The sequence below is a fragment of the Syngnathus scovelli genome, unplaced genomic scaffold (assembly GCF_024217435.2).
Source record: "Syngnathus scovelli strain Florida unplaced genomic scaffold, RoL_Ssco_1.2 HiC_scaffold_44, whole genome shotgun sequence".
In the NCBI taxonomy this organism is placed as follows: Eukaryota; Metazoa; Chordata; class Actinopteri; order Syngnathiformes; family Syngnathidae; genus Syngnathus; species Syngnathus scovelli.
Window position 1 is genome coordinate 194,316 of NW_026061538.1, and position 22,634 is coordinate 216,949.

At 48.2% G+C, this 22,634-nt stretch overlaps 1 protein-coding gene across 1 annotated transcript; it reads left to right on the forward strand.

The window, feature by feature from the left end:
• The first annotated feature begins 1,482 nt into the window (after positions 1 to 1,482).
• On the forward strand, positions 1,483 to 10,881 carry LOC125968092 (janus kinase and microtubule-interacting protein 3-like). Its single transcript, XM_068649831.1, has 13 exons — positions 1,483 to 1,665; positions 3,846 to 5,458; positions 5,595 to 5,699; positions 5,843 to 8,683; positions 8,818 to 9,016; positions 9,110 to 9,208; positions 9,287 to 9,346; positions 9,461 to 9,526; positions 9,588 to 9,656; positions 9,734 to 9,811; positions 9,868 to 10,101; positions 10,181 to 10,306; positions 10,676 to 10,881. The coding sequence occupies exons 4-12, from the start codon at positions 8,541 to 8,543 to the stop codon at positions 10,295 to 10,297; spliced, it is 1,065 nt and encodes a 354-aa protein (XP_068505932.1). The 5' UTR covers positions 1,483 to 1,665; positions 3,846 to 5,458; positions 5,595 to 5,699; positions 5,843 to 8,540; the 3' UTR covers positions 10,298 to 10,306; positions 10,676 to 10,881.
• Positions 10,882 to 22,634: the final 11,753 nt, after the last annotated feature.

Genomic DNA, 22,634 nt, shown 5'->3' on the forward strand with positions numbered 1-22,634 from the left:
GGTGAGGACAGTAGAGAGGATCATAGGGGCTCCTCTTCCCTCCATTCAGGACATTTCATCTCAGCGCTGCATGTCCCGTGCCCGTAACATCATCAATGACCCATCACACCCCCACCATGGACTGTTCTCCCTGCTGCCCTCTGGGAAGAGGTTTCGCAGCATCCGCTGCAGGTCCACCAGGTTCTGCAACAGCTTTTTCCCTGCTGTCATCAGACTATTGAACACTAGAACTGTTGAGCTCTAAACTGAACTCTGCATCACACATTCACAGAACTGTACTTTATGACACTACGGACCTCTATCTTGCACTATCTCGCACTACCAACTTTACTGAACTTGTGTAAACCCTTTAAATAGAAGTTTAATACATGGTTTAGCATTCCTCTGTACACTCTTGAATACTGTTTTGCCTACTTGCACTATTGCATAATTAGCACTGCTGCACTTTATACTTATTTGTATATGTATATATATATTTTCATAGGATATGTTACTTCTATTCAACTGCAATATCACTACTTTGTTGTAAGCCGTATGCAACGAAATTTCGTTTTGTATGCACCATGTGCAGACAAGATGACAATAAAGTTTGTCTAAGTCATGTCAGGTCAGCTGTCTGGAGAGAGAGAGAAGTCAGGACCTGCGGGCGGAGCACCACCGTGCCACCGCCGCCATGACGGAACTCAAAAGCAAACTCCATGAGGAGAAGCAGAAAGAGTTAGCCGTTACCAGGGAGACATTACTGCGGCAGCATGAAATGGAGCTGATGAGAGTGATCAAAATCAAAGATGGAGAGATCCAGCGACTGAATGCCTTGGTCCTCAGCCTGAGGGACGGCTCCATGGACAAGGTGATCCGCTCAATCCGTGTCTGACTATCCGCAAGCCACGTCGGGCTCCGATGCGGCCGCTACCGTATTGTGTAGCTTGTCCCCAGTAAGTGTCGCGGCGCTCCGTTGCGGTCTCAACGGCCCGGTGTGGCGCAATGTCTGCTCAGGTGAGGAGCGGGGGCGCTTTGCTGGCGGAGGTGGAGGAGACGCGGCGGTGTCGGGAGACCGAGCGGTGTCGCCTCCACCAGGAGCGCGGAAGAAGCCCTGGCAGCGGCCCAGCAGGCCTGGCAGTCCCGAGCGGCCGAGCTCCGATCGGCTCATCACCAGCATCGGGAGGAGCTGAGCCGAACCAAGAGAGACTGCGAGAGGGAGATCCGCCGACTGGTAGGACTGATCAGATGCGCGGTGCGTGGCTATGTTCCCAATTTCGTTGTATACCTGCAGTGCAATGACACCTAAGGCATTCTATTCTATTCTATTTCACAAGAAGAAAACGTCCGGTTGCTCGCTTCGCTTTTGTCACAGCAATGGTGTTCTAGTCGATTCAAGATAAAAATTGGCCGGTTGCTCTCTTTGTTTTTGTCACAATTCTGGCAAATGAGTTTGCCCGCCTGCCTGAGCGCTCCCCGTTTGTACATCCAGATGGATGAGATCAAGCTGAAAGACAGAGCGGTTAGTGTTTTGGATAAAGCCCTGGGGCCGGCCACGTCCACCGCCTTCAGCTGCAGACTCAGGCTGCCGAGCAGCAGATCGCTGCCCTGAGGGATTCCCAAAGGGCGGGCCTAAACTACCCTGGAAGTGGGGTCAACGGCGCTACTAGCAATCCTCTTCATAGCGTAAGCCACCTCATCACACACTTGCAGTACAAAGTCAAAGTCAAAGTCAAAGTCAGCTTTATTGTCAATTTCTCCACATGCCAAAGACACACAAAGAAACCGAAATTTCGTTCCCCCCTATCCCACGGTGACAAGACATGGCTCACAACAGACAACAAGTAAACAAGTATAACAAAAGCGTGCTGAATAAATAATGAATAAATAACACAACAACAACAATAATAAACAACAATAAATAAATAGGAGGAGCAGAGAAAAAAAGGAGCAAGTGCGCGTACAGCAGACATTCCCGAAAGTAGCGTAACAGTGCCGCACGCTACGCAGAAGGGGGTAGCGAGTTCAGGGCCCTAACAGCCTGGAGAAAGAAGCTGTTTGCGAGTCTGGTGGTGCGGGAGCGCAGGCTCCTGTACCTCTTCCCAGAGGGCAGAAGGTCAAACAAAGAGTGAGCCGGGTGACTCACATCTCTGGCAATCGAGGTTGCCTTGCGGGCGACATGGGAGGTGTAAATGTCCTTCAGGGAGGGTAGCGAAGCACCAATAATCTTACCAGCCGTATTCACAATGCGCTGCAGGGCCTTCAAGTTCTGTTCAGTGCAGTTACCACCCCAGACAGCGATGCAACTGGTGAGGACGCTCTCAATGGTGCCACGGTAAAATGTAGACAGGACTGCCTGAGGAGCACATGCACGCCTGAGCTTCCGCAGGAAGTACAAGCGGCGCTGAGCTTTCTTTGCCAGTGACGAGGTGTTATCGGACCAGGAGAGGTCCTCACTGATGTGCACCCCCAGGAACTTGGTGCAGCTCACCCTCTCCACCACAGCACCGTCGATGGTCAGCGGCAGGTGTGTTGTGTGACCCTTCCGGAAGTCAACAATCATTTCCTTGGTCTTATCGACGTTCAGCAGGAGGTTGTTGTCCCTGCACCACGTGGTCAGAAGGTCAACTTCCGACCTGTACCGAGTCTCGTCGCCCTTCGTGATGAGACCCACCAGAGTCGTGTCGTCAGCAAACTTCACTATGCGGTTGTCGCTGTAGGTCGCAGTGCAGTCATGCGTCAGCAGGGTGAAGAGCAATGGACTGAGCACGCAGCCCTGGGGGGCTCCCGTGCTCAGCGTGATGCTGGCGGAGATTTTGTCGCCAACACGCACCACCTGAGGCCTCTGACAGAGGAAGTCCAGTATCCAGTTGCAGAGGGAGGTACTGAGGCCCAGCTCGTCGAGTTTGCAGATGAGTCGCTGCGGCACAATGGTGTTGAAGGCAGAGCTGAAGTCCACAAACAGCAACCTCACATATGAGTCCTTTCTCTCCAGGTGGGTGAGGGCCGAGTGGAGGGCAGAGCAGATGGCGTCCTCAGAGGACCGCTTGGCACGGTACGCAAACTGGAAAGGGTCAATGGTGGGGGGGAGAACGGACTTGATGTGCTCCATGACCAGCCGCTCAAAGCACTTCATGATGATGGGCGTCAGTGCCACAGGGCGGTAGTCATTGAAGCAGGACGGTGCAGGTTTCTTTGGCACAGGAACGATGGTGGCAGCCTTGAAACACGAGGGGACGATGGCCTGCTGCAGGGAAACGTTAAAGATGTCCGTGAAGACACCCGACAGCTCCCCAGCACAGTCCTTCAGCGCTCGACCCGGGATGTTGTCAGGGCCCGCCGCCTTACGGGTGTCAATAGCGGCAAGCGCCCTCCTCACACCGTCGGCAGAGAGGCGCAGGGGCTGCTCGTGCAGGGGGGGAGTGGACTTCAGTGGGCAAGTGCTGTTCTGGGCGTCGAAGCGAGCAAAGAAGCGGTTCAGATCGTTCAGCAGACGGACGTCGCCCTCACAGCTCCTCGGCTCGGGCTTGTAGTCCGTGATGGTCTGAATGCCCCGCCAAAGGCTACGTGCGTCCTTGCTGTCCTTGAAGTGGGTGGAGACCTTGCACGAGAACGCCTTCTTTGCTTCTTTGATGCCTCGGGACAGGTCGGCCCTCGCTGTCCTCAAGCCAGCCTCATCCCCCGCTCTGAAAGCCTTGTCCCTGGCCCTCAACAGTCTGAGGACAGCCCCCGTCAGCCACGGCTTCCAGTTCGCGCGAGTGACGACGGATACGCATGACTTAGTTCGTTGCTGGAGGAAGGTAGCACAAAAACAGTTTTGAACTTTGAACGAGTGGTTGTGTGTGTGTGTTGCGGGGCGTTTTCAGTCTCAGGAGGATCGGGACACGCGAAGGTTTCATCTGAAAATCGCTGAGCTCAGCGCAGTCATCAGGAAACTGGAGGATCGAAACGCCCTGCTTTCTGAAGAGCGCAATGAACTGGTAATTTATTGACGGCACGCTTGAAGGTTTGCGCTACGTTTGATGCGCGCCATCCAGCGAGGCACCCATTGCGCTTGCTTATTAGTTGAGCGGCGCGGCGAGTCGGTTGCCTGGTAGATGTCTTTTATTAGGAGCCAAAGCCACGGTTCCGTTCAAACCGATGCAAAAGGAATGGATACGTTCTGGCCCGCGTGTTGTGCGTCTTTCGCATCCCGCACTTCATGCTTGCAGCTTAAGCGACTGAGAGAAACAGAAAGCCAGTTTCTGCCACTCCTGTACAAAAACAAACGCCTGAGCAGGAAGAATGAAGAACTCTCGCTGGTGCTGTGTCGCCTTGAAAACAAAGTGCGCTTTGTCACCCAGGAGAACGAGGAGATGGCAAGCTTGGTAAGTCGACGCGGACAACGGCGGCGTGCCAACAGAGTCCACTGCATTTGTGTTCCACAGAGAAGGCCTAGTTCGCTCAATGACCTGGAGCGCGGTTGCGGCCAGCAGGACAGTGAAATGGAGTTCCTTCAAGTTGTGGAGCAGCGGCACATCATCGACGACTTGTCCAAGGTCTTCAGGCAGGCGACTCGGTGCACGTACGGCAGCGCCGCGCTCGCTCGCTGTCGCCAGGAAACCTTTTCCGTCCAAAGCTTGGCCGGCGGCCGCCATCCAAAAAATTGGCCCCTTAAATTCCGACCTTTCAAGCAGGAGCATTGTGCGCACGCGTTTGAACACGCTTTAGACTTGTTTTGCCGTTTTCAGCAGCTCAAAGCTCCAGTTTTGTCAGCGCCTTTGCCACTCGCTGTGCGCTGAAAACGACGGACTCGCCCGGCTGCTCAGCCCGTCAACCATGAGCCGCGAGCGCGACGTCATTGTCCGTAGGCAGCTAGTGGCAAAATGCACCCAGAGTTGCGCTCGCTCCAACTTATTTTGCAAGAACCACACGGGAGACAAGTAAGTTCTTTTGGACACCTGCAGGTGGAGAGTCCATCCGTTGTACGAATGAAGTCTGACTCTCGGCTCCTGCACGAGCATTTTTATTAAGAGAAACAGGGTGGGTGTAAGAGTGGATTGAATAGAGAAAGCCCTTGACCTCTAGTCAAAACATAGCAAGGGATGTTTTACGACTTTGTGTAGGAAGGGATAAGCGATAGGGATAAATAAGGGATAAATAATATTATTTATTACAGGTTGCAGTCAAAGTCAAAGCAACATAATCATACGATAAAGATAATCTGGAAAACCCTGACACACCCTGTAGTTGTCACTTTTGGAAAAGACTAGCGTCCCTCCAATCATCGCCGGTGACGGGTTTTTCAGGCTCTGGAGACAGGAGCTCATATCAGAAATGTCATCGTGAGTCGCGTTTGTTTCTGCGCCGGAGCCGTTCGTTCCCTTTGCATCCAAAGAATCTCAAAGGCGGATTATTTGTGTCGACAGGAGAGAGATTTGCTGCTACGATACCGACGTCGAGAATCTCTGAGGAGGAACAAAGCGTGAGGTCCTGCAAGGTGAGTCTGTTTGTTTGCGGCTGCTTGGTGTTGCGCAAGATGAAATGGCCTTTTTCTCGCTATCGTTCCTCTCGTCGATTCATCGTGAGGTGTCGCTTCAGTTTGTTCAGAGAGATGTTTGCTTCCGCGCCCGCAGGTCATCGAAACATTTTACGGCTACGACGAAGACGTGTTGGTGGACTCGGACGGATCGTCCTTGTCTTTTCACACCGACAGAACCCCCGACACGGAACCCGAAGAGGTAGCCCGCCATTTCTGCCAGCGTATTGGCGCCAAACATTCCTCTTCAGCCTGGAATCGGACTCGTCTTTGCGTCGCGGGTGCTTTGTCGCCGGTCTGACTGATTCTGGTACTAGTGCTGTGTTGCATTGGTGTGTGCATGAGGAGGCGGAGCTTCGCTACCGCCAGCTGACGCAAGAATATCAAGCGCTGCAACGAGCCTACGCTCTGCTAGCCCAGACCAGCGGAGGGGACTACGACGCCGAGAAGGAGATCAAGGTGGCGCCCCTTCCCGCAACCCCCGGCCGGGTCGCAGCCTCCCCGTTCTCACCTAGCCTCGGGTGTTCTCTGGTCTGAAAGGAGGAGGAGGAGCCTCCCTCCTCCTCCTTTCAGACCAGAGAAAAGCTGATGGTAGTGTCAAACGCACCTCTTTCAATAAGGTGCCCCCGGCTTCCCGGTAACGGGTTTGTCTTAGCCGGGTTCGGAGATTCGTCCGTAATCTAACCACCCGAGTTAAATTAACTCCACCGGAATCAATCTAATTTCTGTACGACGCCAATCCCTCTCAAGTCACCCTAAGCTCGAGCCGAGTAACTCAATTCGAGGCAAGACTTCGAAGTGACCGCATCGTATTGATGGCTCCCCGCTAATGTTTGAAGTTCTTATTATGTTACGGATATTTTTAGATGTCTTTAAGACCTCAGGGATTCGTTTGTATAGCGCACCCTAGCACTAGTTTTGCCGAAGTAAATGTTGATATGGGTCCGTTCTACTTGGTCGCTCAAGCAGCGAGCCGACCAACTTGTTTATTCGAAAGAGAATCGAATTAATAAAAGTGTGACAATAATAGCATTTAAGGAGAAAATTAATGCACTTTACGTTATTAATTCTAACTTCTTATATGTAGATCTAGCACTTAACTGTCGGAGTGCTTCACCCCACTTGATTGCTTAAAAAGAATAACAACTTTCTTAAAACGAATAAAAATGTCTTACTCTATTTAGATTTGCCCAGTAATTAATTTGGAAGGCAAGTCTATTTTTCGATCGTGTCCTGTTTAACTTTTGACGCGGCCCGACAAAATTAAGAACTGGGCCGCGCCCGACGGACAATCGAAATACTTTTATCCTTCACCAACTCAAATAATCTATTTTAACCATCGTCGTTATTTTATTTAGAGGAAGTAAATTTTCAAACGAATTCACTTTTGACGAAATTCACTCTTCCCTTAAATATCTACGAAAGTTATTTAATTCTCTAACATGTTCGGAGTTACTTTTTACGCGGCCCGTCAAAAGGGGAAACGGGCCTGCGCCCTTCAAATAATTAAATTACTTTCAGTTCTACACCAAACCAATAATCCGATTCAAACACTTCCGTTAATTTATTCAGACGAAGTAAACTTTCAAACGGATTGAAATTCACTCGTGTCTCAAATAACTACGAAAGTTATTCAATTCTCTAAAATTGTCTGATGTTACTTTTATTTATTACAGTCCTATGTTATACCATAATAACCCCCCGCACATTAATCAAATTGTCAAATCAACCCCGAACCATCGATTGTACATTCAGTACAAATCAGCGCACAACAAAGTAGATGAATATACACAACACATTTATTGAAGAAACATGAAATAGAATTACAAATCTTAATCACTCCAGAAACCGAACAATTTCACCCACTGATACCCAAAGTCAAAGTCAGCTTTTATTGTCAATTTCTCCACATGCCAAAGACACACAAAGAAACCGAAATTTCGTTCCCCCCTATCCCATGGTGACAAGACATGGCTCACAACAGACAAACAAGTAAACAAGTATAACAAAAGCGTGCTGAATAAATAATGAATAAATAACACAACAATAAATAAATAAATAAGAGGAGCAGAAAAAAAGGAGCAAGTGCGCGTACAGCAGACATTCCCGAAAATAGCGCAACAGTGCCACACGCTACGCAGAAGGGGGTAGCGAGTTCAGGGCCCTAACAGCCTGGAGAAAGAAGCTGTTGGCGAGTCTGGTGGTGCGGGAGCGCAGGCTCCTGTACCTCTTCCCAGAGGGCAGAAGGTCAAACAAAGAGTGAGCCGGGTGACTCACATCTCTGGCAATCGAGGTTGCCTTGCGGGCGAGATGGGAGGTGTAAATGTCCTTCAGGGAGGGGAGCGAAGCACCAATAATCTTACCAGCCGTATTCACTATGCGCTGCAGGGCCTTCAAGTTCTGTTCAGTGCAGTTACCACGCCAGACAGCGATGCAATTGGTGAGGACGCTCTCAATGGTGCCACGGTAGAATGTAGACAGGACTGCCTGAGGAGCACATGCACGCCTGAGCTTCCGCAGGAAGTACAGGCGGCGCTGAGCTTTCTTTGCCAGTGACGAGGTGTTTGCGGACCAGGAGAGGTCCTCACTGATGTGCACCCCCAGGAACTTGGTGCAGCTCACCCTCTCCACCACAGCACCGTCGATGATCAGCGGCAGGTGTGTCGTGTGACCCTTCCGGAAGTCAACAATGATTTCCTTGGTCTTATTGACGTTCAGCAGGAGGTTGTTGTCCCTGCACCACGTGGTCAGAAGGTCAACTTCCGACCTGTACCGAGTCTCGTCGCCCTTCGTGATGAGACCCACCAGAGTCGTGTCGTCAGCAAACTTCACTATGCGGTTGTCGCTGTAGGTCGCAGTGCAGTCATGCGTCAGCAGGGTGAAGAGCAATGGACTGAGCACGCAGCCCTGGGGGGCCCCCGTGCTCAGCGTGATGCTGGCGGAGATTTTGTCGCCAACACGCACCACCTGAAGCCTCTGACAGAGGAAGTCCAGTATCCAGTTGCAGAGGGAGGTACTGAGGCCCAGCTCGTCGAGTTTGCAGATGAGTCGCTGCGGCACAATGGTGTTGAAGGCAGAGCTGAAGTCCACAAACAGCAACCTCACATATGAGTCCTTTCTCTCCAGGTGGGTGAGGGCCGAGTGGAGGGCAGAGCAGATGGCATCCTCAGAGGACCGCTTGGCACGGTACGCAAACTGGAAAGGGTCAATGGTGGGGGGGAGAACGGACTTGATGTGCTCCATGACCAGCCGCTCAAAGCACTTCATGATGATGGGCGTCAGTGCCACAGGGCGGTAGTCATTGAAGCAGGACGGTGCAGGTTTCTTCGGCACAGGAACGATGGTGGCAGCCTTGAAACACGAGGGGACGATGGCCTGCTGCAGGGAAACGTTAAAGATGTCCGTGAAGACACCCGACAGCTCCCCAGCGCAGTCCTTCAGCGCTCGACCCGGGATGTTGTCAGGGCCCGCCGCCTTAACCAAAACGAACTGCTTGAGTTCCGCATCCTGGAGCTGGAGGTGGGAAGACTCGCACACGCGTGTTGAGGCCAGAGATGTGACGGACGGACGGACGGACGGACGGACGGACGGATGCATGCCTCTGCCTTTCAGGAGAGGGAGTGGCGCTCCCCCGTCTTGAAGTTTCTGCAAGTCCGTTTCCCAGACGGCCTCAGCCCTTTGCAGATCTACTGCGAGGCCGACGGCGTGAGCGTACGTAAGGCGTCCCTCGCAACCCTAACCTTAACCTGAGGTCCCAGAACACCTTACATTGCTCGCGCCTTTCCCCAGGACATCGTCATCAGTGATCTGATGAAGAAGCTGGACATCCTGGGCGATAACGCCGTAAGTGTATGTCGAACTCCTTATGTTCGCACTCCACGAGACTCGGCGGCTCAAATGTGACTTTTGGAAGGCTTTGCGCTGAAAGAAGCTTGTTGACGCTGTGCCTTTGGGCTCTTGCAGAATCTCACCAACGAGGAGCAGGTGGTCGTGATTCACGCCAGGACCCTTCCCACCCTAGCCGAGAAGGTAACGCGCACGTCCACGCACGCTCTCGCATTCTGCTTATGTGACAGCAGCCTTTCCTCAGTGGTTAGAATACATCAAAGTGACCAAGTCAGCACTTCAACAGAAGATGTTGGACATTGAAAGTGAGAAGGTAGACAGACACGCGACATCAGCCAAGGGGAACTCGGGGCAATGTGCCCCAACAATTCTGACCTTGAGCTGTGCTAGGATATGTTCTGCAACCAGAAGGGCTACCTGGATGAAGAGTTGGACTTCAGGAAGCGTTCCATGGACCAGGCTCATAAGGTAAGCCGCCCTCAAATCTCCCGCCGGACCACTGATGGACGAGGATTGCGGCCCAGAGGATCATGGAGCTGGAGGCCATGTTGTACGAGGCGCTACCGCAGCGGGACTGCCCCGCCACGGACGGCGAAAAAGCCAGCCACGCTGGCGTGAATGACGTGCTGACGGCGGATCAGAGACAAGAGCTTAGGAGCGCCGTGGACCAATGGAAGCGAGCCCTGATGTGGGAGTTGAGGGAGCGCGACGCTTGCATCCTCCAAGAGAGAATGGATCTGCTGCACAGCGCGCAACAGGTAAGGGCCCAAAGCCAGCCCGGCACTTACTTGCACGCTTACTGGCTTTTGAAGGCTACTTTCCATTTGTCCGTCCTAGAGGAACAAAGAGCTGAAAGAATTCATCGAAGCTCAGAAGAGACAAATCAAACAATTGGAGGAGAAGTTTCTGTTTCTCTTTCTAGTCTTCTCCTTGGCCTTCATTCTGTGGCCCTAACACCAGCTGGTGAGTGAGCTCCAGCGGCACCGCACTCGACACCTCCGATACACTGCCAGCCGGTCTCAGACGTTGGCAGACGCTCCGATGCCGACGTATACCCCCCGCCACGGTGACAGAGGCACCGCGTCACACCGGCGCTCATCCAATCAGAAGGCAGGAAAGGCAAATTCACATGCAGGGCACTCTTGAACCAGAAGAGAGCGCCACAAAAAACGGTTGTTGCCCCAAACGCGCACTAAAAAGGGTCAGAATAACAAGAGTCCCACCGGCCAGCCGGGGCCACCCGTCCATCCATTTCTTCAGGGGGGGGAAAAATTGGAGTCACCGGTGAGTACATTTTGCATTTAGCTCTGCTTTTCTGCTTCTGTCTTCAAGTGTGTGGCATCCTGCGACCAAAGATTCAGCCAACCCCAAAGCGGTTGACCTCAACGTCCCACCACCATTCCTACCAGAGCAGGTGACGTGATGCTTTGGACATCCTTCCGTCTCAGATGCCCAAAAGTGCTCTTTGCCACATCTGCGGCAATACGGTGTCTTTTCAAAGGTGCAAATAAATCCAGCGTGGGCGGAACACGCATGTCTTCGGTTTTTCCCGCTTTGTTTGTGTGACAGCTGTTGTGAAAATTTTATACAAATAAAGTTGTTTAGTACAGGTTTGGCCAAGCCGCAACTCCCGAACCGCATGCGGCTCTTTTATGTTCATATCAACATTTGTGTGTGTGTGTGTGTGTGTGTGTGTGTGTGTGTGGGGGGGGGGGGGGGGGGGGGGGTTGTGCGTGTTGGCTTCACTTGAGTTCAATTTAGTATTTTCGTCAAAAGCGCATGTGGTGAAATTCCACAAAGTAGGATGGGCAAACACATTCCAGTAAACTATTAGTGTCAATTGGGCTCTCGAAATGGCAGGGAAAAGATGCACAGCAAAACGAAAATATGTAGATGAACACAGGACGTTTTTATCAGAGTGGGAAAGTTTCTATTTTTTGTTGAATGTGATGGCAAACCATTCTGCCTGATACGTCAGACCTCAGCGCATTTCAAAGATTCAAATCTTCAGCGCCATGCACTTCAGCTCACTCCATGCTAACATTGATCAGGCGTCGAACCCGCAACATCATGCTTAAGAGGTGGACATGCTAACCAGTGCGCCATTATGTCAACGCATAACAACTGTAAATCTACTAAACAAAACAGCGGTTGCTATATGACATCTGCCGCGTGTGGTCACGTGACAGACGTCACGTGATGGGCAGAACTTCCGCCGGAATTCAAATCCGCGGGGAGAGTTAACTTGTTTAAAAGGGAGTGGGCAGAAGAATTATTTAATTTATTTAAATCTATTTGGAGTGTGCGCCATTATGTCAATGCATAACAACTGTAAGTCTACTAAACAAAACAGCGGTTGCTATATGACGTCTGCCACGTGACGCGGACGTGACGTCGACGCCTACTTTACATCCCACCGATCACAGGACCCCTCGGCTGCATAACCGCGCCCCCTTCCCAACCAATCGGATTTGCTATACGCGAAAACTACGCCAATGGGCGCAACTTCCGCCAAAATTTAAATCCGTGGGCGTGGCTCGCAACAGGAAGTAGGAAAATGGCGATGTTGACAAAGACACAGCGGATGGTAACATACGACTAACAAGAGAAATATTTTTATTTTCTGCTTGCAACTGGACCGTCCAGAGCGTACACGGTAAGTACAACTAATCGTTTTTAAAAAGAAGTACTTTTGTTGCCCTGAAAAGCGAGTGAGTGTGGCGTTTGGGGGGAACGTCGAATTTCGACGATTCTTTCTGGTCAACGGTTGTAAATGATTGCGTTGATTAAAAAAGAAAACTTGATGTAACTCTACTTTTAACTGCCGTTTCAGATAAGCGGGTATTACGTCGCAGTCATGTGCCGCGGATATGACGTAATTGGCTGAACTTCCACCAAAATTCAAATCTGTTGGCGCGATGGCCGTGAGCCACTGAGCAACGACGAATATCAACAGAAATATCTTCATTTTCTGCTTGCAACTGGACCGTCTACAGCGTACACGGTAAGTAACACTCATTGTGTTTAAAGAGATTTACGTTTGTAATAGCAACGTGTAGCTGAGGCGCTAGCAGAAGTGTAGCCGCGTTGCGTTGTACGTGTGAATATTGGTCCAGGCGAAATGTTAATGTTTAATTTCATTCCTTTAGGTTCCACGGTGTTTGTTGGCTGCAAGTTTTCCACTGCAAGAAGAGGCTCGTATCATTGACCAGGAGCGAGCTACAATGGTGAGTAGCCATAACATTTATGTTAAACACTTCCTATTTCATGTCTAACAGTACTTGATTTAACAAATAACCATAAATAAATACAGTGTGGGCACTGAAGTTAACATATGTGATTATACTGCCTAATCTGTCACCGAGTATATTGTTGCAAAGTAATATAAGATCCAAAGTTGTAATTCAGAATAGTTTTCAAAAGAAGGCCATTAGAATTATATACAAGTCTGATTACCCTGAACATAACAACAAGCTATTAATTAAATCACAAATTCTTCAATTCAAAGATTTGGTAGATTATCAGAATAATAATGTCTAACAGTAATTGATTTAACACATCACGATAAGTAGATTGAGTGTGGGCACTCTCAAGTTAACATATGTGATTATACTGCCTAATCTGTTACAGAGTATGTTGTTGCCAAGTAATGTAGAATAGATCCAAAGTAGTAATCCAGAATAGTTTTGAAAAGGGCATTGGAATAATAAACAAATCTGATTACCTTGAACATAATAGTTAAGTGTTGAATATGTCCTATGAAGTCAAAATTGGGCACCATCATGTGGTGAAATTTGGAATTGCATCACATCCAATTTTGCCTGGGAACAAACAGATTAAATAAATCTTAGCCTTAAATAAGCCACTCCTTCTCAAACAAGTAAACTCTGCCCATTTTGCGCAGTAGATGTTCTGTTAATATCTAGTATTTATACAAAGTCATAATTTAAATTGCTTTCAACCTTAATTCATCGCTTCAACCAATATTACTCGCTCTTATTACCAACTTGTATCGATTTAACTGAGCGTTTAATACTTCCTATCAGGTCTCAAGTCAAGATTTGGCAAAATACAATTTCAGCAAATCCAATTTTGCCAGGCAACAAAAAGAGATTAAATAAACTAAATAAGTCTTCTTCCCATTAAATAAATCAGAAAAGTCTGTCTTGTAACCATTCCTCTTCAAACAAGTAAAGTCTGCCCGTTTTGTGCCGTAGATTTTGTGTCTATGCCTAGTATTTATACAAAATCATAATTTAAACGACTTCATTCCTTCATTCACTTTGGAAATTTGGAATTGCAGCAAATCGAATTTTGCCAGGGAACAAAAATAGATCAATTAAACTAAATAAGTCTTCTTCCCATTAAATAAATTAAAAAAGTCTGTCTTGTAACCAGTCCTTTTCAAACAAGTAAAGTCTGCCCATTTTGTGCCGTAGATTTTGTGTTTATGCCTAGTATTTATACAAAATCATAATTTAAAGGATTTCATTCCTTCATTCACTTTGGAAATTTGGAATTGCAGCACATCAAATTTTGCCTGGGAAGAAAAGTAGATTAAATAAATTTAATAAGTCTTACTACTTCCCAATAAATAAATTAAATACGTCTTACTTGTTCCCACTCCTTTTCAAAAAAGTAGTTTAAAACGAGGGCCCTTCACTCAACCTTTAACCTCAACCCCGCACGTCACATTGTGTTGTACCTGTGAATGTTGGTTGTGGCCAAATGATAGTTTTCTTTCATTCGTTTAGGTTCCAAGAAAACTTGATGTAACTCTACTTTTAACTGCCGTTTCAGATAAGCGGGTATTACGTCGCAGTCATGTGCCGCGGATATGACGTAATTGGCGGAACTTCCACCAAAATTCAAATCTGTTGGCGCGATGGCCGTGAGCTACTGAGCAACGACGAATATCAACAGAAACATCTTTATTTTCTGCTTGCAACTGGACCGTCTACAGCGTACACGGTAAGTAACACTCATTGTGTTTAAAGAGATTTACCTTTGTAATAGCAACGTGTAGCTGAGGCGCTAGCAGAAGTGTAGCCACGTTGCGTTGTACGTGTGAATATTGGTCCAGGCGAAATGTTAATGTTTAATTTCATTCCTTTAGGTTCCACAGTGTTTGTTGGCTGCAAGGTTTCCACTGCAAGAAGAGGCTCGTATCATTGACCAGGAGCGAGCTACAATGGTGAGTAGCCATAACATTTATGTTAAACACTTCCTATTTCATGTCTAACAGTACTTGATTTAACAAATAACCATACATAAATACAGTGTGGGCACTGAAGTTAACATATGTGATTATACTGCCTAATCTGTCACCGAGTATATTGTTGCAAAGTAATATAAGATCCAAAGTTGTAATTCAGAATAGTTTTCAAAAGAAGGCCATTAGAATTATATACAAGTCTGATTACCCTGAACATAACAACAAGCTATTAATTAAATCACAAATTCTTCAATTCAAAGATTTGGTAGATTATCAGACAAATAATGTCTAACAGTAATTGATTTAACACATCACGATAAGTAGATTGAGTGTGGGCACTCTCAAGTTAACATATGTGATTATACTGCCTAATCTGTTACAGAGTATGTTGTTGCCAAGTAATGTAGAATAGATCCAAAGTAGTAATCCAGAATAGTTTTGAAAAGGGCATTAGAATAATAAACAAATCTGATTACCTTGAACATAATAACAAGCTAAGTGTTGAATATGTCCTATGAAGTCAAAATGTGGCACCATCATGTGGTGAAGTTTGGAATTGCATCACATCCAATTTTGCTGGGAACAAACAGATTAAATAAATCTTAGTCTTAAATAAGCCACTCCTTCTCAAACAAGTAAACTCTGCCCATTTTGCGCAGTAGATGTTCTGTTAATATCTAGTATTTATACAAAGTCATAATTTAGATTTAGACTTAGACTCAACTTTATTAATCCCCTGGGATTACTCCTTCAGGGAAATTCAGGCCCCAGCAGTATCCATACCACAGAGCGGGTATACAAAAGACACACAGATGGCATGAGCGCAACTCAATAGGCCCTCATAAGGCTGCCATACAACGGCGCCACAAAGAAGGCCAGAAAGTGCAAAAGATAAAAGCCATCAAAGCAAAGCAAAGCAAAGCAAAAAGACAAAGAAAAAAGTAACAGTGCCCAACCAGCACCCCTCAATATCAGAAAACACCCCAAAACACACAAAATAGCCTCCACGGGGTCCACAGACAGGTGTAAGGGTAGTCCAGTTCAACGGCACCCAATGGACCGTGGTCGTGAATCGATGAAAACATCACAAAGCAGGCAAACGTGTGAGCAGCGTCCTGGGCACCCAGTCGGGGCACGTGCAGATGGTCACCACGGGGCTAACACGGCGAAGGTCGCTGGTTCTGACGAGCACGAGGGAGCACAGGGGTCGCGGCTGCAAGGCAGGGGGCCCGGTCAGCATCAGCCAGATAAGCAGGAAGCCGTCGTAGAGGTACGCCGGTCTCGACCGATGTGCGCAGCCATCCCGGTCCCAGGGGGAAAAAAAAAGAAAATCACATCCAAAGCGATACCGAGGTGCGGTAGAAGGCACCAGCACCGCCGAATGGACAAAAAGACAGAAAGAAAAAGGAGAAAAGAAGGAAATAAAGAGAAAAAGAGAGAACACTGCTGGGAGGCTGCCACTCACGTCGGCGCCATACCAAAAAAAAAAATTTAAATTGCTTTCAACCTTCATTCATCGCTTCAACTAACATTACTCGCTCTTATTACCAACTTGTATCGATTTAACTAAGCGTTTAATACTTCCTATCAGGTCTCAAGTCAAGATTTGGCAAAATACAATTTCAGTAAATAAATCAGAAAAGTCTGTCTTGTAACCAGTCCTCTTCAAGTAAAGTCTGCCCATTTTGTGCCATCAGAGTTCCCCCCGGCACCATCGGCTCCGCGACTGTCATCGGACTTCGCTGCCGCGACACCGGATCCTCGGCCGCCATCGGAGTGCTTCTGTCGCCAGCGGCTTCGCGGCCGCAATCGGACTTCACTGCCGCGACGCCGGACCCGCAGCCGCCATCGGAGTGCCTCCCTGCGCCATCAGACTCGCGGCCGCCAACAGGTCCACCCCAGCGTCACCGGACCCGCGGCATTGCCGGGCCTCGTGCCAACAATGCCGGACCCGCGATCATCACAGACCCTGCTCCCAATGCTGAAACACTGACTCCTGCTGCTACGTGCAGCTCTGGCTTCCTGTATGCCGCCGTGCGTGTGGCTGTGACTGTTGCCGCTGCACGCGGTTCAGACTCTCCGTTTGCCGCAGAGTGTGGTTCTGTTTCCCCAAGTTGCCGCCCGAGTGTGGTTCTGTTCCCCAAGTTGCTGCCCGAGTGCGGTTCTGTTCCCCAATTTGCCGCCCGAGTGCGGTTCTGTCCCCTGAGTTGCTGCCGATTGCGGTTCTGGTCCCCCGTGTGTGCCGCGATTGTGGCCCTGGGCCCCTGAACGCCGCCGAGTGCAGTTCTGTCCCCCAAGTTGCTGCCGATTGCGGTTCTGGTCCCCAGTGTGTGCCGCGATTGTGGCCCTGGGTCCCTGAACGCCGCCGAGTGCAGTTCTGTCCCCCGAGTTGCCGCCGATTGCGGTTCAGGTCCCCAGAGTGTGCCGCGAGTGTGGCCCTGGCTCCCTGAACCCTACCGGTTGCGGTTCATGTCCCCGAGTTGCCGCCGAGCGCGGTTCATGTCCCCGAGTTGCCGCTGAGCGCGGTTCATGTCCCCGAGTTGCCGCTGAGCGCGGTTCATGTCCCCAGAGTTGCCGCCGAGCGCGGTTAGGACTTTGCCATGGCCAATGAGGTCGCTTGAACCGGTGCGCTTCCCCCCGCCCCCCCTTTCGCCTCGTGGGGGTTTCGGTCTTTTTGGGACGTCGGGAGCCGTCCCTTGTGGGTGCGGTTCTGTCACGTCTTGTCCCCAGCCGTCCACTATGTGTCGGTTGTCTTGATTTCTGTCTGTGTGCTCGCCCCTCCCCTCCTGTGTGCCCATGATCAGTTTGATTATTCCCACCTGCCTCTTGTTACCTGTCGTGTATATAAGTCCTGTCTGCCCGTCACCCCTCGTTGGATCATTGTGTGTTCATGTCATGATGTCTTTTGGTTCCTGTGCCTGTCATTGGTAATGTCACCCTGTCTTTTTGTTTCACGTCTTTTTTGGTCAGTCTCGTTGTTAGGTTTTGTTAAGTCATGTCAGTTGCCGAGTCTGTTAGTTTGCGTTCTTCAATAAACCCTGGTCCAAGCTGCACTTGGTCGTCCTGCTCCATTTCCATCCGATCGTGACAGAATGATCCGACCACTACAACGACCAGCGCTTGGACCCCCCCTCCTCCATCAGATCCTGCTGCGATGCCCAATCCACGACCGCCAATCCGTGCATGTTCCAGCGCCATGGGCTTCGCGGCAGCGTTGGGACTCTGCTGCCGCAACGCCGGACCCATGGCCCCCATCGGACTTTGTTCCGGCGACGCCAGACCCACGGCCGCCATTGGAGTGCTTCTGGCGCCAGCGGCTTTGCGGGTCTGGCGTCGCGGCAGCAGAGTCCGATCGCGGCCGCCATTGGAGTGCCTCCCGGCGTCATCAGACTCACGGCCGCCATCGGGCTCCACCCCAGCATCCCAGGACCCGCGGACGTCAGCAGACATCCAAGCCAGCTGCGCCGGACCCGCGATCGTCCCTGGCTCGTTGCCGCAGATTGTGTTTATGTTAGAGTTGCCGCCGATTGCGGTGCATGTTAGGGTTGCCGCCCGAGTGCGGTTCACATTAGGGTTGCCACCCGAGTGCAGTACATGTTAGGGTTGCCGCCCGAGTGCGGTTCATGTTAGGGTTGCCGCCCGAGTGCGGTTCATGTTAGGGTTGCCGCCCGAGTGCGGTTCATGTTCGGGTTGCCGCCCGAGTGCGGTTCATGTTCGGGTTGCCGCCTGAGTGCGGTTCATGTTCGGGTTGCCCAAGTACCCGCCCGAGTGCGGTTCAGGTTCCCCAAGTACCCGCCCGAGTGCGGTTCAGGTTCCCCGAGTACCCGCCCGAGTGCGGTTCAGGTTCCCCAAGTGCCCGCCCGAGTGCGGTTCAGGTTCCCCAAGTGCCCGCCCGAGTGCACTTCAGGTTCCCCAAGTGCCCGCCCGAGTGCGCTTCAGGTTCCCCAAGTGCCCGCCCGTGTGCGGTTCAGGTTCCCCAAGTGCCCGCCCGAGTGCGGTTCAGGTTCCCCAAGTGCCCGCCCGAGTGCGGTTCAGGTTCCCCAAGTGCCCGCCCGAGTGCGGTTCAGGTTCCCCAAGTGCCCGCCCGAGTGTGGTGTAGGTTCCCAGTGTGTGCAGCCGATTGCGGTGTAGGTTCCCAGTGTGTGCCGCCGATTGTAGTTTATGTCCCCAAGTGGCCGCCGAGCACGGTTGGGACTTTACCATTGCCAGTGAGGTCGCTTGGATCGGTGCGCTTAATGTCGTTAAACAAAGCTCCAGGATTGGATGGGCTCACAATAAATGTTTACAAACACTTTTGGGATAACTTGAGGAAATTATTATTTGAAGCTTTACAAGATTGTATTGATAGACAACAATTAATAATAACAATGAAGCAAGGAGTAATTACTTTGATACCCAAGCCTGGAAAAGATAAGAGACTGTTGGAATTTAAGGCCCATCACGTTGATGAATACAGACTACACTTTTTTTTCCGGAGCAATTGCAAAGAGGGAATAACCGAAATCATTAGTGAGACATAGTTAGGCTTTATAAAAGGAAGAGTTATTCATAACAACATTAGGCTTGTTTTGGATTTAGTAGACTATAGTGATCTAATGGAAGATGATGGCTTTATACGATTCCTAGATTTTTACAAGTCCTTTGACTCTGTTGAACATGCCTTTATTTTAGAAACACTTAATTATTTTGGATTTCACCAGAAGATGGTGACAAAGTTTGACATGGGAGACCTGAAGGAGGGGGCCTGAGTAAGGGTTACTTAAAAGTTAGTTCCTCAAAATTAACTATTGTTAAACTGGTAAAGGGGGGGTTGTTGGTTGAACCAGTCAACCTCCATTGCCATTCCAAATTTCACCAGAAGATGGTGCCAAAGTTAGATTGACTTGATATAGGGGTAACGTGATGGAAACTTGTGTCAAACCTCCACTTTTTATTAAAGTGACCGGCTTCCCATTAAAGGGTTCAATAAGCCGGGGTGAAGGGACTCGTCCGTCTCTGACCACCTGAGTTAAATTAATTCTAAAAGAATCAATATAATCTCTTTATGACACCAATCCCTCTGAAGTCAAACGACGTTCGTGCTGAGTAACTTAAATTTGAGGCACGTCGTCAGAATAATCGCGCCATAATGATGGCTCCCTTCGGTTGTTTGAGGCTTTTGTTATGTTACGGATATTTTAAGATGTCTTTGTTAAGACCTCAGGGATTTGTTAATTTACTAGAGCGCACTCGCCCTAGCTGAGCTCAAGATAACTACTTCGAACCAGATCTGACAATTCCTGATGTTAAGGATTAAAGCTGTCTTCACTTTAAAAAGAATTGAACGGATTTAAAAAATGACTATGATAGGGAAATAAAGACATTTTAAAGTCCTAATTGCTGCATATAAAACCATGCTCAACATAGTTAATACAAAATAATCGATAACCGAATTAAGAATTAAGAAGACATTTAATGAATAAGCAAGAAAAAGAAATACAAGTCGAAAAAACAACAACACTCACCCACTCAGAACCAAAGAGGACACTAAAGGTCTAAAATCCTATTTGGTTGAACAAGTCGAGTGATCGGCTCTCCTTTGTTCCAAAATCCGAATTCTGTTTAAAAAAGAGTGAAGGTCTGGCCGTGAGGAGCGTAGCCAAAGAAGTAAAATTGGCGTCTTTCCCTTTCTGCCCGGAGCGGCTGTCTCCTCTGCCTTCCTCAAAGCTTAAAATTTGACAAAGTCCAATTCAAAGACTCTGGAAATTCATCTTAGTAGATTTTGGTTCAATCTCAAAAAGAATGAAAAATTCATCTTCGTCTAAACGGCGTTCTTTTATTCCGGGCAGCGTCACGGCCATCGCCCTGACTAGGAAGAAGCGCACCCGCTCTGTGTCTGGACAACATATTTATAGGCTTCTGGCATTACCCCATCGGAATATGTAGGTGAAGGTCAGAATCCCTGCACCACTGGTTGTCTTGGGAACCTTGCTTAAAGCAGCAACCACTGCGCATGACTGCACTCTGCCACCGGATGCAGCTGTTTCCTGTTTTGCTCGTTCTTTCACGATTAGCCCTTGATGTCTCCTCTCAACTTAATACATTCAGGTATGGATGGAACACCAATGTTAAATACAGGTTGGACAAAACATTGCAACATTAATAACAAATATGTTGTCGAATACAGATCAATCTTAACCCATAATAGTACTTAACCATAATAACTGGTTCTTCTAACTTAAACATATATATTGATATTGCTCAAGCTGTTACATCTTAAAATTATGGCATAGCAAACTCGTATTCCAAAATTGTGCGTTGCTACGTGTTTGAACAGGTCGTGTCCTCCCAATTGCTAACAATTTAATTTATTAGATTTGTTAGTTTCCATCAGGTCACCCCTATGTCAAGCTTTAACACCATCTCCTGATGAAATTTTGGAACTACTACATGTTTTGGGATAGCCAAAGTGCCTGGGCCAAATTTGATAGCCAATATTACACCATCTTGTACCACCGTGCCACTTGACACTTGTAGATAAGTTAAATTGTTAAATTGTTCGTGACTAGAGAAACACGACCTGTCTGAATTACGCATAGTATCACACAATTTTGGATTACTTTATATTATTTTGTTTTGCTATAATATACTGCTAACAAAGCCCCTGCGGGCTGCCCGTGAGCCAAGAACGCCGATTAGATGAAGATAGATTTTTCAATCTTTTTGAGATTAGAGTAAAATCTAATAAAATGAATTTCCATCGTCGATGGTCTTTGGCAGGTGTTGGGTGTGACCCTTCCGGAAGTCAACAACAATCTCCTTGGTCTTGCTGACATTCAGCAGGAGGTTGTTGTCCCTGCACCACGTGGTCAGAAGGTCGAATACAACTACCGTATTTATTCTAATTATCGCCCATATTCTAATAATCGCCCAGTGTGTGTTAGTGATGACATAAATAGAAAACATTGATACCTCTAATTATCGCCCATGCTGCTAAAAATTACCCCCAAAACTTATGTTTTCCTCCGCGACCGCATGCCGACGTCATTGCGCAAGTTTAAATATGACTTATTTGACAGCACGTCGAATGTCCCTTTCAAATTGTTTTTCTCCATAAACTATGATACATTTACACTTGTCACTCCGCTACAATATCCTCACACAATTACGTTATTGGGGCGTGCGCTCTAACAAGACGATCGCGATAACATGACGTGCGCAACATGTGATGTGCGACGGTAACGTGTCGCATCGATGGAACGTCAATTGACGCAACCCCGCTCTTAGAGGTAGATCAAAACAGCCGCTGTTCTAGTGTTAAGAACACCAGTGAGATGCAGGTATTGCATACTACATAAGGAAAATATATATATTATCGCCCATTTCAGTGCCCCTTGGCGATCGGCCAAAAAGTGTTCTCTATTAATCGCCCACCATCCTTGTTGGACACAAACCTTCTCTAATTGTCGCCCTGGGCGATAATTAGAATAAATACGGTATATTTCTTAAGGATCAGCTCCAAATTCCAATAACATCGCAAGTGATTAGTACTTTTTCAAAAGCTTCTGGACTCCAGTTAAATGTAAAGAAATGTGAATTAATACCACTTTAAGACCAATCTATCAGCTCATTACATGAGATACAGGTTAAAAGAGAGGTTAAATATTTAGGTGTTAGGTATTTAGTCTCGAAAGACAAAATTGCTTCGGAAAAAATAACATAAAGGACAATATCGATAAGTGTAAGACATCCCTGAATCGGTGGCTACAAAGGAATCTGTTAATATTTGGTAAAATTATGTTAACCAAAACTAACAGTTTATCCAGGTTAATATATCCAGCTTACTCCCTTGCCATCTCTCCTTAAATAACAAAAAATGTTAATAGGCTATATTTTGATTTTATTTGGAGAAATAAATATCAAAACAGGACTTAAACAGACCCTAAGGGGAAGGGGGGAGGTAATGCTATAGATTTTGAGTTTATGAATGGTTTGTTGAAAACTAATTGGTTGAAACAATTCCTTAAAAATTTGCAATCAATATGGTTCCTCATACCCAATATGGTCTTTGAAAAAAATAGGTGGAATCAGATTCCT